At 49.5% G+C, this 12,619-nt stretch overlaps 1 protein-coding gene across 4 annotated transcripts in view; it reads right to left on the minus strand.

Moving 5' to 3' along the window:
• The window catches only part of ENTPD5 (ectonucleoside triphosphate diphosphohydrolase 5 (inactive)), a 372,723-nt gene that overhangs the window by 156,772 nt on the left and 203,332 nt on the right, over nt 1-12,619 (minus strand). For all 4 annotated transcript variants that reach the window (XM_078659868.1, XM_078659869.1, XM_078659871.1 and 1 more), the window contains 2 exons: nt 7,637-7,712; nt 302-337 (listed from right to left, as the gene is read on the minus strand). In XM_078659868.1, the coding sequence (XP_078515994.1) occupies nt 302-337; nt 7,637-7,712 (112 nt within the window). The remainder of the gene's footprint in view (nt 1-301; nt 338-7,636; nt 7,713-12,619) is intronic.

Raw genomic sequence — 12,619 nt, forward strand, 5'->3', positions numbered from 1 at the left:
AAGTCAGTTACTTTACTCCTATCTGTTCTCAATACTCCTCTTTCTCTCCTGAGAAGTTCTTGCATCTGCAAAAAGGGCTCCACGGTCCTCCACCGGATAATGAATGGTGGTTTCTTGGTTTCTCTTATTTATAGAATAATAACTCATTGTTTTAAGCTAGATTGTAATTTGCATTTTCCTAATTTACCTTGTATGTCATGCTTCAAAGCAGTAGCAAGCTTTGCTTAGGGAAATGGCAAGGAAATCAGGTTAAATACAAATTTTGATGAGCCTTATTACAAAACAAAATGTAGACTCTTACCTGTTAGAAAGTTGACAGTGATCCAGCCTAGTATACCTAAAAGAGAACAGGCAAAAACACACCTTTATGTGAGCGTCTGTGTCATCCTAAAAAGTAAGCAAAATCATAGTAGTCATCTATCACCTCAACAGATGTACAGAAAAAAGCATTATAGTAGGCACTAAAGGTCAAAGCGTAGTCACTCAAAGAGGTAGAAAGTCAGTCACCATAAATATACCTTAGCCTACCCTATCATTCATAGATCACACAGATACATGCAGGTGTATCGGCCAAATTTGCCACAGCAGGCATGCAAAGCTACATAGGTCAGCAACTACGACATATACATATTATCAGCAAGCACTCCTGCAGATCCGTGAAGCCATATGTTAGCCCACCTAACGCCCCAACAGGCACCCAGGCCTACCTAGCCTTTGTAGTACTAAGAGTTACAAAGCTGTATCAATCAGTCTCTAAAACAAGCATGTTGGTGAAATCAGGCAGCCCCTTCTGACAAACATGCAGAGGGATAAGATTCCATTTTACACAATAGGGACATAAAGGCAAATCTGTCATAACTCCTCAAGAGCTATATGCCACATCTATTGACATATTGTTAAGACACTCAACTGAAAGCCGTAACGACGAACACGGACTACGAACCACAAGTTCCATGAGGCCATCCGAGTCGAACTACAATACCCAGAGGACCTAGCGCAGAACACTCGCGGAGGGCGTCACCATAAAGGCAGTCGGGACGCCAGCAGTCAGCGTCGGATATTTTGATTCCTTGCAACGAGACCGCAACGCCGACGCTTCGGAGAAGGTGAGCCCCGTGATTCCTTGAGTTGTCTACGCGAGCGCGAGACGCTGGTGCGGGAAGGGAGAGCTTGCGAGCAACTCGTCCCGGTCAGCAACGGGGGTTCGTGTTCCGCCACAGTCGTTAACCTGTCAGTCCCCGCTCGAGGGTTATCGAGTGGTTAAGACTTAACCCTTCCATAGACATTGTCAGTCCCCGCTCGAGGGTATTCGAGCGGTTGAGACTTAACCCTTCCATAGACCTTGTCAGTCCCCGCTCGAGGGTACTCGAACGGTTGAGACTTATCCCTTCATAGACTCTGCCAGTCCCCGCTCGAGCGTTATCGAGTGGAAGGAACTGTCCTGGCTTTACGTTATCCTTTATATCGTTTTGCCCTCCGTTGGAGCGTGTCAGGATTGACACGAGTGCGGAGGACGACACTATTCCACCAATTGCGGCCTATCCCCGCTCGAGGGTTATCGAGCGCGTGGGACCCAGTCCACGTCTGCCTTTGCCAGTCCCCGCTCGAGGGTTATCGAGCGTAAGGAACTCTTCTGGCTTTTTCGTTATCCTTTATTTCGTTTTGCCCTCCGTTGGAGCGTGTCAGGTCGGACACGAGTGCGGAGGACGACAACAACCATCTTGTGTATATACTCGAGTGGCTTTGTCGGCCATTACTTAGCACGGTGTCCTCTGTTGGGGAGTGCCAGGACTGGCATTCGTGCAGAGGACGGTTGGAACATCTGCCGTACCCTTAAGTACTATACCTATAATAAATAGCCGATCGCTTACCCCGCTTTGTCTGTTCTCAGTTCTTGATCAGTGGGTGCCAGAGGGTGTGAGGTTACCCGATCCCGAGGCCATCAGGATTACATAATATCCGACCTGAACATCACAATCAGCCTCCTGGTCGGGTGACAGGTCATGGCCACCATGGAAGACGTTTTGGCGGCATTGCTAGACGTACAGAACGAACTGGCTGCCTTGCGCCTGGAAACAGCGGACTTAAGAGCAAGGGTGGATAACCAGCAGAGGAATCCGTTCAACGCAGGGGCTTCTCCCATGGGAACGCCGGCTGCAGTGGTAGTAGAGATGCCTGTAGCGATACCACTGGCCACACCGGAAAGGTACAGCGGGGATCCGTCCACGGTCCAGGTGTTCATAACACAGGTGGCTCTACACTTCTCCTGCAAACCGAAGTCGTTTCCCACCAACCAGGCGAGAGTCGCATTCATGATCTCCTACTTGGCGGGGAACGCCGCTCAGTGGGCGGTGCCGCTGGTGAGCAGGGACGATCCGCTTTTGTACGATTGGGAACAATTCCAAGAGGAGTTCATAAAGGTGTTCGATCAGAGGGCGGATTCATACACAGCGGACAGGGAGTTATTGGAACTAAAACAAGGCACAACAGGTCTTGTCCATTACCTGAACGCCTTCAGAAGATTGGTAGCGGAATCCAAATGGCCCCCGGCCAAACAAACGGCGCTTTTTCATCAGGGATTGAGCGAGGACTTGAAGGACGTGATCGCACAAATAGACCCTCAACCGGTGCACTGCGAAGACCTAATCAGCCTGGCCCTTCGCCTAGACCATCGCCTTAGCGAAAGGCGTGGGGGTGTACATAAAAAGGAGAAAACCCCGCTTGCTGCGGGCCATACAACCGCTTCTGAAGCGACAACGGCTGCGCGTACTGACTCCATGGACATCGGGGCGGTCCGAGCCAGCCTTACGGCTACCGAGAAAGAGGCCCGAAGAAAACAAGGGCTATGCCTGTACTGCGGCAAGAAAGGACACTACGTCCGTGAATGTCCGGTCAAGCCTAAGACAGGACGTCCGCGCCCTGGTCGTTTGTCCACGGCGTCGGTGGACAAGACGGCGGAAAACTAAAGAGCTCCTGGAACAACGAAGGGGATTCCTGGAGTCATGGCTTTATCCCTTCAGCCCAACTGCACACAACGGAGAGCACCCGACACCTGTACATCCCGTTACAGCTGAGGGTCAGGAACACCTGGATTTCAGTCTCAGCTATGGTCGACTCAGGGGCCACAGGGCTGTTTATGGACGAGAAGGAGGCTAAACGTATAGGTATGTCCCTACTGAGGTGCGCGGTCCCAGAGGAGGTCTTCGCTGTGGATGGACGTAGGCTGGTGTCTGGCCCCATCTGTCACCACACAGGGGACATCGAAGTGGTGTACGGGACACAACACAAGGAGGTGGTGGACTTCAAGATCATCTGTGCTCCGCAGTATGGGATTATATTGGGATTGCCGTGGCTGAGAAAACATAACCCTGCAATCAACTGGGAAACACAGGAACTGCACATGAACTCCCCTTTCTGTTCTCGGTCCTGCCAGTGGTCGGGAGAATCAAGCAAGGAAGTGGAGAACACAGGGTGGGTAGTGGCCACCGCTGCGGAAAAAGAGGTGTGCCTCCCTGAGGCCTATACATCCTATAGGGACGTGTTTGATGATGACCAAGCAGAGACACTTCCACCTCATCGGGTCTATGATTGCCAAATCGACCTGGTCCCTGGGGCTACGATACCTGGCGGCCGACTATACGCGCTATCGGAACCTGAAAACATCCACCTTCGCGCCTACCTGGATAAGATGCTACAACTCGGGTTTATCAGGCCTTCACGTTCTCCTGCGGCTTCGCCACTGTTTTTTATTTCTAAGGCCAATGGAGAACTCCGTGCCTGTGTGGACTTTAGGGCGCTCAACGCCATTACAATCAAGAACAGATACCCACTACCGCTCATCAACGTGCTCCTAGAACAAGTGAAAACAGCACGTGTATACACCAAACTCGACTTGAAAGGGGCTTACCATCTAGTCCGTATGCGTTGCGGGGACGAGTGGAAGACGGCATTCAAAACAAGGTTTGGCCTGTTTGAATACAGAGTAATGCCGTTTGGGCTGTGCAACGCCCCTGCAGCGTTTCAGTTCTTCCTGAACGACGTGTTTAGAGACATATTGGATGTATACGTTGTCATATACATCGATGACATTTTGATCTACTCGGACAACACGGAAGAGCATGTGGGGCACGTGGCTTCGGTACTCCGGATTCTGCGGGAAAACGCATTGTACTGCAAGCTCAGTAAATGCGACTTCCATGTGACCACCGTAGAATTCCTAGGAGTCATGTTAAGCCCTGAAGGACAAACCATGGCGGAGAGAAAGGTGAAGGCGGTGGCGGAATGGCCAGCCCCTAAGAACATAAAGGAAGTTCAGAGCTTTCTTGGCTTTGCCAACTTTTACCGCCGGTTCATAGAAGGGTTCTCAAGGCTCGTAACTCCTATCACGCACCTATTGAAGAAATCTGTTCCTTTTCTGTGGTCAGAAGGGGCCGAGAACGCGTTCCGTGCGTTGAAGCAAGCCTTTGTGTCAGCTCCTGTCCTGGCACACCCGGACCCGGAACAGCAGTATCTGGTAGAGGCGGACGCGTCGGATTCGGCGGTTGGGGCTATTCTGTCACAAAAAGACCCTGTGACAGGAACGCTGCATCCCGTTGCGTTTATGTCCAGAAAGCTGAATACGGCGGAACGGAACTATCACGTCGCCGAAAAGGAGCTACTGGCCATCAAGGACGCCTTCGCCGAGTGGAGACATCTGCTGATGGGGGCCAAACACGTGGTGTTGGTGTACACAGATCATCGGAATCTACAGTTCATGACGGCGGCCCGCCAACTGTCTCCTAGGCAACTACGCTGGATGTTGTTCTTCTCCGGGTTCCACTTCACCATCACCTACAGGCCAGGTACAGAAAACAGGAAAGCGGACGCGCTGTCGAGGCAAACCACCGAGGAGGAACCTCCTCTACCTACCTTTGAATCCATCATAAATCCGGGTGCAGTGGTGAATGCTATCCAGCCGGGGGCATTCTTACATGGCATACAGAAGGGTGTCAACACCGTTCGATGGTTGACATGGTTACAGAGGCACGAGGACTGGCGAATGAAGGACGGCATCCCGGTAAAGGGTAGTCGGGTATTGGTACCTACCCCACGCCTACAGAAACAAGCCTTCATATGGTGTCATGAGTCACCCAGTGCGGGACACTTTGGATTGGAGAAAACGGTGGATTACATACTGCGACAGTTTTGGTGGCCATCGGTGAGGACGGATGTGAGGAGCTGGATAGCCGCATGCACGACCTGCGCCGCCATGAAATCGGATCATAGGCGCCCCCAGGGACTACTGCAACCGCTTCCGACTCCAGCACGGCCATGGGATTGCATCTCCCTTGATTTCGTGGTTGGGTTGCCAGTGGATAAAGGGTACACCGCCATACTAGTGGTCATAGACTACTTGACCAAGATGGGTCGCTTTATAGCCTGTAAGGGTGTGCCCACAGCTGGACAGTTGGCGGTCATGCTTCTGAAGGAGGTGGTGAGGGCTCACGGCCTCCCCAGCGTCATTGTGTCGGATCGGGGGTCGCAATTCACGGCGCGGTTCTGGAAAACCTGGTGTTCGTCGCTGCACGTCACCTCCGCGTTATCCACCAGCTACCATCCGCAAACTGACGGCCAGACGGAACGCCTCAACCAAACGTTGAAACAATACCTTTGTTGCTTCGTCGATCAAGGCACGGAGGAGTGGGTGGATAAGTTGTGGCTTGCAGAAGTCGCTTACAACAACGCCACGCATACGTCCACGAAGGTGTCTCCGTTTTACGGCAACTACGGGCATCACCCCAGGTTCCTCCCCTTGTCGCACCCCGCGACAACGTCGGGCATTCCTGAAACCGCCAGAAGAGTGGCTCACATCCGGGACGCAGCGGTGAGCGCAAGAAGATGCTTGGAGGCGGCGAAGAGACAATACAAGGTGTCAGCGGATAAAAGAAGAAGGCAGGGCCCTCTATATCGGGCTGGGGATTACGTATGGGTGTCCGCCAAGAACTTGAAGTTCCGCAAACACAGCGTTTTTCATCCTCGTTTTATCGGGCCGTACCGAATAAAGGAGTGCATCAGTCCGGTGAACGTGAGACTTGAGTTGCCAGGCAATCTGCGCATCCACCCCGTGTTCCACATTTCACTGCTTAAACCGTCGGGGGCACCCAGACCCCCCGCACCTAAGGCGGTATGGGTGAACGGCGAGAGGGACTATGAGATCAAGGGTATCAGGGATTCGCGCTGGCGCTGGGGGAAGCTGTGGTACCTCGTGGCTTGGAAAGGCTACGGTCCTGAGGAGGAGTCCTGGGAACCTGTTGGCGGTGTGTGTGCACCGCGGATGGTGGCGGCATACCACAGGAAATACCCGGCTAAGCCCGGTCCGGCTGGTGGCGCCTGACGGAGGGGGGATGTACTGTTAAGACACTCAACTGAAAGCCGTAACGACGAACACGGACTACGAACCACAAGTTCCATGAGGCCATCCGAGTCGAACTACAATACCCAGAGGACCTAGCGCAGAACACTCGCGGAGGGCGTCACCATAAAGGCAGTCGGGACGCCAGCAGTCAGCGTCGGATATTTTGATTCCTTGCAACGAGACCGCAACGCCGACGCTTCGGAGAAGGTGAGCCCCGTGATTCCTTGAGTTGTCTACGCGAGCGCGAGACGCTGGTGCGGGAAGGGAGAGCTTGCGAACAACTCGTCCCTGTCAGCAACGGGAGTTCGTGTTCCGCCACAGTCGTTAACCTGTCAGTCCCCGCTCGAGGGTTATCGAGTGGTTAAGACTTAACCCTTCCATAGACATTGTCAGTCCCCGCTCGAGGGTATTCGAGCGGTTGAGACTTAACCCTTCCATAGACCTTGTCAGTCCCCGCTCGAGGGTACTCGAACGGTTGAGACTTATCCCTTCATAGACTCTGCCAGTCCCCGTTTGAGCGTTATCGAGTGGAAGGAACTGTCCTGGCTTTACGTTATCCTTTATATCGTTTTGCCCTCCGTTGGAGCGTGTCAGGATTGACACGAGTGCGGAGGACGACACTATTCCACCAATTGCGGCCTATCCCCGCTCGAGGGTTATCGAGCGCGTGGGACCCAGTCCACGACTGCCTTTGCCAGTCCCCGCTCGAGGGTTATCGAGCGTAAGGAACTCTTCTGGCTTTTTCGTTATCCTTTATTTCGTTTTGCCCTCCGTTGGAGCGTGTCAGGTCGGACACGAGTGCGGAGGACGACAACAACCATCTTGTGTATATACTCGAGTGGCTTTGTCGGCCATTACTTAGCACGGTGTCCTCTGTTGGGGAGTGCCAGGACTGGCATTCGTGCAGAGGACGGTTGGAACATCTGCCGTACCCTTAAGTACTATACCTATAATAAATAGCCGATTGCTTACCCCGCTTTGTCTGTTCTCAGTTCTTGATCAGTGGTTGCCAGAGGGTGTGAGGTTACCCGATCCCGAGGCCATCAGGATTACACATATGGAACGAAAGAAAGTGATATTTGTGGCCCTAAATTTGTGGATTAACTGAGCCAGATCTAAACTGTATCTTAGAAAGCACGGCCTCGGAAGGGACATTTTAGGTCTCCTGGCCAGATTTCATGACCTTAAAGTATGTTAAGGTTCTAGTATGTTACCATATCTCTTCAGAACGTTTACACCTACCTTCATAGGTTCCATTCATGATGCCAACACAATTATCAGTAACCAGGAATGGCGAGTCTTCAAATATTTCCTTCACCTGACAGAAGGAGAGAGAGGGGAAAAAAGTGTTACATGCACAGACAGACCACACAGCCATCTACATTTAGGACAGGATACAGATGAAAGACACTGTCTGTTATTTCTCCTGGGACATTTATTCATGTCATGCGGCCAAAGCTTGGTCCTCATGTGACAACTCTCCCATTAGTTCCTGATGACTGTCAGAGAGGCCAGGGGCAGGGGCTACACAGCTGGCCACTGTACCATCATGTATTTAACACTTCTTTATACTAGCTCCATACATTTTCTCTAAAAGGGTCTAGTAGAATTATCTTTGCAACAAGCCATTTTCTCCCTGAAGCTTCCTTCTCAGTTTGCTCTGTACAACCAAGCTCTGCAAAGGTCTGTTGTGTTTATTTGGAGTATTTTGCTATACAATTTGCCAGTAATTTGGTTATATAACTCCAGAGTAGAGATTATGGATTTTGGGATGCTGCAGTTTAGGACTCGAGGCTACAGAGATAGTTCCTGGCTTCAATCAGTCCTTTCTTTGATGCTTCCAGCTGGTTCACTATCCCAATTCAAAACTACATGCACAAAGAGAAACTCCGTGGGTGGCGTAACTAACACACAACCCATAACTCTACAGAAGAAACGAGTACATTTAGGCTGCCCTAACTGCAGTTGCCACCAACATTAGAATAAATCAGGCATTGTTCTCTGCCAGAATGCTCTGTGGTTTGAGTGCAACACATTTCTGCAGGCAAGTCTCCAGCTTTGCGACCACTTTTAAAATACTCAGAGAGACAGTAAAATATTTATGAACCGTGCTCAAATAAAAAGTAATACACAAACACAAGTATGTTTTGCGGTTCTGCTTGGAAATGAGACTATGACTTTTCTCTTGTCATGGCAAGTGAAGAAGCTGGAAGAGCGCCCAAGGGTGAAGTCCAATGCACAACCTCAACCTGCTGCAGCTTAGTAAGAGGTAAAAGGCCAGTATGTATATGACAGTTCTGTGCACTTATTAACTATTATACAGCAAATCTATTCACATTTCCAACTTTGGGAGGACTGAAAACAAACTCAATGAAAGGTGCCAGGCTAAAAGAATAGAAACAGGTAAGTGATCAATTTCTTGCCCTTGTGCTCCTTTTGCCAAAGCTCGAAGCAAACCACACATTTATATTAAATCCCATTTACCAATCACATGTTCATTGACATCAATTCCCAAAATAGCAATTACAAAATAGTGCCAGAGCTACTACCGAACAACCTACTGTTAGGAGCTTCTACCACTGGCTGTCCGTATTTGACATTCATAGATGTGTCCACAGTATGGAAGAATAAGGAAGTCGGTATAAAGAAGGGGTGTCCTCCAATATATTGAGGGAACAAATATCGTACCAGAACAATATTAAGTGTAGGATGCTTATCACTACAATTTTTCACAACAAGTATATAAATCTAAATCTTGATTTATTGTTCAGAATGCAACATAAATGGAAATTGGTCCGTGACCGTGTAGTATAATGAACTAAATTCAATTCTCAACAGTGGGTGCTGTGTAGAGTTTATACAGCCCTGTTATTTGATAACTAAACAAAACCACAAATTAATTATATTCTTATGCATGTAATAATCTCTTTTTAAGCATTCATATATCAAGAAACCATGAAAAGGCTCCTCAATGTTAAGTAAATTTTCAAAACATCATATTTATTTAGGACTAATCAAGAGTTGCTTTTTTAATAGTCATAGGTTGCGCGCGAAAAAATAAAAAAGGGATAGTAGGATAGTGGGTAGTGGGAAGTGCAAATCATGAAGATAAGGATTAAGACATAAGGATATTCAAAATACACTGGTAACTAAGACCAGACTATGAAAACATATCCACGTTATCACTTTCATTTACATGTATTCTGTAAATTGTAGTGTGCATTTAATGCATTTTTACATGATAAAACAAGAAGGGTATAGGTACAGGTTCTTTTCAGAGGGGCAGCGTCGACGTTTCGACTCGGCTGATGCAATGAGGGAACTTTGGGGCCTCAGCTGCGAGTCTTCATCAGGATAGAAGGTGGCAACCTATGGTGGAGAATGCTTAGTTAGATGGGGCGCTGTGTGTGTGTGGTAAATGTGAGCAGGTCAAGTGATGCAATGCTTACTGATCTAAGCCTGGTGCCAAGCCTGGCTACTCAGGTAGGTAATCCATAAATGATTCCAGGGCCCAAAGTCGCCAAGGATACCAGCGTTCCGGTTAATTAATTGGACATCCATCACCGTATGTATAATTCATCCGTGAATGATGTGAGGACCCACTTCCTATAGGATATTTAAAACCAAGTGTCAGGTAAATCATCCCAAGGTAGGTAGGGGGCAATGGCACAAGAGCGAGTAATTCATATTCACCCATTACTAGAGGCAAGTGTCTACTAAACCCCCGTTATTAATGCGGGATGAGTGGTGGTGTTCTATATATATATCAGACACCCTCAATAAGCTCAAACGGTAGTGAATTGCTGCAGAATAGTTTCTAGTACGGTTAAGGCTGCCAGTTAACCTCGAGGAGGTTAACTGGCAACTGGTATATGCTCTGAAACTTCTGTTAGAGAGCTTCCGTTCTTTTGATATATCCTTTATTCACCTAGCTCCTTTTTCCACTGACATGGCTCCTTGGTCTAATAAACAAACACAGTTAGTTACCCCACTCCCTCTCCTCCCCCCACCCTCCCTAGGCGTGCCTGGGTGTGCTAGGTTTCTATTAATGATACCCTAACTAGTTTCACACCTTACCTTGGTTTTGGGCTCTTTGTCTACTGCTAGGTTATGTGAGATGGTACACTCTTGATCACTCTTGACCTTCCTCCTCAATGGGCCCGACCCGAGCTCCTATGTCAACTTCGTTCAGTGGATGTTTTAGTAGCATCACTAACGCTTCCCACGGTCTGGCTGTTTCCAGTGAACCCCTGCCTTGTCTGGCTTAACCCAATCTTACTTCTCCCTCGTATGTCGCCCATCTTGTAAATTCTTTTTTCTATTGGTCCGACCGAGAGTGCCCCATGGGATTTTCAGTTTTTAGTGATCTCTCTTTTGGCCATCAGGAGTGCCAAGTCTTGGAACCGGCTTGTGACTAACTTTGGATGAGTTTGGGAACCACTGTAAAAGACAGTATCCTGGTGCAGCTTGGATCTCTTTCTCAGTTATTTCTGCTTTTGTTGCGGTCACCTCCCTACAGAAGGTCCCTATCCTCAGGCAGTCCCAGAACATGTGCAGGTATGCTGCATCTATCTCCCCGCATCTAGGACATTGGGCTGTTCCTATTCCAAAGTATGTGTTGATGCATGCTGCTGTGAGGTAGGCTCTGTATAACACATAATATTTTATTAGTTGGAACCTAGTGTTCATGGTGCCTTTTGTTGTTCGCTCTACTAATGTGTCCCATGCTTTCTCCTCAATAGCTGTACCCAGGCCCCCTTCCCAGTTTTTCCATAGTTGGGTACGAGCAGGCAGTGTTTCATTTCTGAGACGTAGGTAGAGGCAGGTCACCGCTTTAAAAGTCCCGGAGGCTGACACCACTTATTGGCACCCTCCTGATATCGGAGGTTCCGAGAGTCCCTCTCCCCAGTGTTTTGTATTGCTTTCATAAGGGCGGTTTATAGTAAAAGGTGGTCTCTGGGTACGCCGTGTCATTCTCTGAATTCCTGAAAGGTTCCATCCTCATACAACATGCCCATGGTGGTCACTCCTGCTTCTGCCCAAGCCTCCAGCCCGCGCCAGTTCTCTCTTTGGGGAAGTGCCATGAAGATGGTAAGTGGAATCTCCGGGGCATATGATTTTTTTATTTTACCTCTCTGGTGAGTCATAACCAGCACTTGCATACGACCTGAATTTAATTATTTTCATCTCCTCTGCGGGCAGGCAGACAGAGCACTATGTTGGACACTATCATCAGACTGGGGACTGCATCATTTGGCTGGTTCGCGCCTCTCACTCTCCGAACAACCCATTTCGTGAACCACTGCAGCTGCACTGGTCTCGTTAATGTACCCCATTTAAAGGAGATCACTAGGGATTTCAGGTAACAAAACATTCCTGTTGGGATCCAAATAGGCAGGACCCCAAACCGATACAACAATCTTGGTAGTGTCACCATTTTCAACAAGGATATCCTTCCCATAAACGATCAGGGTAGCGTTCCCCAGAAGGCAATGTCGCCTTTGCTCCGCTAATTGTCTTTGCTACATTTCCCTCCAGTAAGTCCGCCCTCTCATGGTAGATAGTAACTCCCAGATAGGGGAGACACCTTCCCTCCCAAGTCATTTCCATTTGTGTTTTCGCACACCCTGCCTTTGTGGGGAAAAGGCAAGACTTCCTCCAGTTGATTATGAGGCTCGATATTCTAGCCAATGATGCAAGAAGTTCCCCCTTCCGCCCAGTTCTGCACTGTGCCTGAGGAAAAGTAAAAAGTCATTGGCGTATAACGCAATGTTCTGTATTCGGCCCATCGCCTCCAACCCTCTATAATGGAGACCAGTCCTGGTCCTGGTTGCAAGGGACTCCATGGCCAGAGCAAATAATAGTGGGGAGAGCAGGCAGCCCTACTGCGTTCCCCTTCCCACCTGATAAGTCTCGGAGATCACGCCACCAGGCATCCAAAACGCCTCCGCCCGACTGATCGTCAACGTCCCCCGCTGCAGCCACATCACCCCCCACCTGAGAGACCTACGCTGGCTCCCCGTCGACAAGAGGATCACCTTCAAGCTCCTCACCCACGCACACAAAGCACTCCACAAAGCCGGACCAGCCTACCTTAACAGCAGACTCCGCTTCTACACCCCCACCCGCCAGCTCCACTCCGCCAGCCTCGCCCTCGCCGCTGTCCCCCACATCCAAAGAACAATCTCCAGCGGCAGATCCTTCTCCTACCTCGCCGCCAAGACC

The sequence above is a fragment of the Lissotriton helveticus genome, chromosome 9 (assembly GCF_964261635.1).
Source record: "Lissotriton helveticus chromosome 9, aLisHel1.1, whole genome shotgun sequence".
In the NCBI taxonomy this organism is placed as follows: domain Eukaryota; kingdom Metazoa; phylum Chordata; class Amphibia; order Caudata; family Salamandridae; genus Lissotriton; species Lissotriton helveticus.